We start from the raw sequence: 2,315 nt of genomic DNA on the forward strand, positions 1-2,315 counted from the left end.
CACCTCTGTGAAGTGACTTAGATGCCCACGTGCACCACCTACAGTGCTACCTGAGTGATGAATGTCTCTGGGATGTGAGTGTCAGCTGAGCATGTCTGTTGGGAAATGGGCCCCTCCCAAGAGCCCGAACCTGAATACTTGTTATAAAAAGGTTCTCTGGCTGGACACTGCTCAATCCACTGCCTAGCAGGTGGCCCATTCCAGCCTGAGAACGTAGTGAGTCTTTCAGTGGAGCCAGGGTCTGGTAAGTCTCCTCGCAGGGTCTTGGGGAGAGGGTGGGATGAGTTGAGGGCACAGGGGAGGAGAAAACAGAACACAGGCAGCAGATAGATGCGGAAGGGATGTCCTACAAGGCACCTAAGCTTCCAGTGAGCCAACCTCTTAAGGTACTAATGACGACATAAAGGCAACACAGGAGGTGGCTTTTGCAAGGGTACACAGCAAGTCCACAGAAGAGCTGTGACTAGAACCCAGGTCTTTCAGCTCCCTGGATGGGGTTACTTATATTGGCACAACTCTCCTTTCCCACATGGTTGTGGGGCATGAGAGGCATAGGCAAGAAAGAATGATCAGGACCTGCTTCTGGCATGTGGATTATTTATATCCAGCAGGTGGGACCGCGTGTTGGACTTGGATGTTTTCTAAATTATGGGGTGTAGTAACTAGGAAGATACTAATCGAAGGTCGGTAGGAAAGTAAAATGAGGAAGAGAAAAAAGCCAAGTGGAGATTTCGGACTTGATCATACAGATAAGTTGCCGCAGTGTGCTGTTTATTTTCCACTGTGGAGAACTTGAGCAGTCTTCTTCCAGTCAGAGAAAATGGAAATGCACTGATTCATTGCATAGATTGTGTCCTGCTCTGAGCATGTTTAACTCACTGGAAGCCCCTGCTTGGATTTGCTTTTTTTGTGTCCCGCTCTCTCTGGGTACTTTCCCCCCCTTGTCCCAGGCCAGGCTGACCTGTATACTAAACCGAATCTCAAAAGCCCAGACAGAGTTCCACTGGTGGAAAGAAAAAGCCGGCTCGCCTTTGAAAGGCTGCCTTTCTTCCAGGTTCGTCGTGAGGAGCTCCGCGATGTCCTCTCAACAGAGCGCCGCTTCCGCCAAAGGCTTTTCCAAGGGGTCATCCCAGGGCGCCGTTCCGTGTCCCGCCCCTGCGCCCACCCCGGCGCCCGCCTCCTCCTCCTCCTGCTGCGGCGGCAGCGGCTGCTGCGGCTCCGGCGGCGGCTGCTGCGGTGACTCGGGATGCTGCGGCGACTCGGGATGCTGCGGCTCCAGCTCCACCAGTTGCTGCTGCTTCCCAAGGAGACGCCCCCGGCAGCGGAGTAGTGGCTGCTGTTGCTGCGGGGGCGGCAGCCAGAGGTCCCAGCGCTCCAACAACCAGAGCTCAGGCTGCTGCTCCGGCTGCTGAGAGGCCCGCAGCCCCCGGAGCTGCGCTAGAGAAACCCGTCCAACCCAGAGCGGGCCCGCCCCGCTGCGGCTCCCACGCGGGGCTGGGCCTCGCAGTTTGCCCCGTAAAGCGAATTGCACTTTGATGTTCAGAAACCCACTTTGTTCTCAGCCACGCAAAACTCCTTGACCCCGATGTGATTTTTCTCCCCAGGGATTCGAGAGTCATGTGTGGGACACTGGACCCTACTGTCTGCACGGGTTTGCACACAGCAGGTGCTCAGTAAATGCCTACTGATTTGATTGTCTTTTGAAGATGTCATAATAAAGCTTCTACCTCCTGAGAACACCTTTTCTTATTTGTTCTTCATTCGTTTCTCCGCCCAGGTAGAAAGGCTTGAAATGTCTGTGAAAGGCAGAATAGTATAATTCATGCCTGAACAAAAAGATGACTTTCTGATTGTTAATTATGATAGCAGCGATCACGTATCGACAGTTTCGAGTATTTTAATGACTTTAAGTGACAAAGTTGTTGAGTATTCTCAGGACTTTATGTGGCACAATCTGATTCTCATAATGACTCGTATAGGAGAGTGCTGTTATACCTTTTTTTACAAGAGAAACTGAGGTTAAGTATAATTTGTTCAAAGTCACCCAGCTGGCGCCTGATAAAGAAGACAGGACATCTGATTCCAAGGCTTCATTGCTCTGCTGGGTCCTCACCTGGGCTTCCCAAGCCTTACCACCGAGGTGCTCCTCCTGACCACCAGGTTCAGGCAGCTGTGTGGCAAAAGTTTGTTTTGGCAACTCTTGGGGACTTTGGAATCAAGCCAGCTGTCTTTTTTTATTTTTTAGTTTTACGTTTTATTTTATTTTTTATTTTTGGCCTGGAAGATTATTGACCTACTGCTTTGCTTGCTGGGGA

General features: G+C 51.3%; 1 protein-coding gene across 1 annotated transcript; it reads left to right on the forward strand.

Annotated features, from left to right (window-relative positions):
- Positions 1 to 464: 464 nt before the first annotated feature.
- On the forward strand, positions 465 to 1,739 carry CRCT1 (cysteine rich C-terminal 1). The gene is made up of 2 exons (XM_017857701.1): positions 465 to 611; positions 1,055 to 1,739. The coding sequence occupies exon 2, from the start codon at positions 1,077 to 1,079 to the stop codon at positions 1,410 to 1,412; it is 336 nt and encodes a 111-aa protein (XP_017713190.1). The 5' UTR covers positions 465 to 611; positions 1,055 to 1,076; the 3' UTR covers positions 1,413 to 1,739.
- Positions 1,740 to 2,315: the final 576 nt, after the last annotated feature.

Source organism: Rhinopithecus bieti, unplaced genomic scaffold, assembly GCF_001698545.2.
Source record: "Rhinopithecus bieti isolate Rb0 unplaced genomic scaffold, ASM169854v2 scaffold_45070, whole genome shotgun sequence".
Classification (NCBI taxonomy): domain Eukaryota; kingdom Metazoa; phylum Chordata; class Mammalia; order Primates; family Cercopithecidae; genus Rhinopithecus; species Rhinopithecus bieti.

Coding starts and splice junctions, on each gene's coding strand:
- CRCT1 (XM_017857701.1), top strand. CDS start 1,077: ATGTCCTCTCAACAGAGCGCCGCTTCCGCCAAAGGCTTTTCCAAGGGG.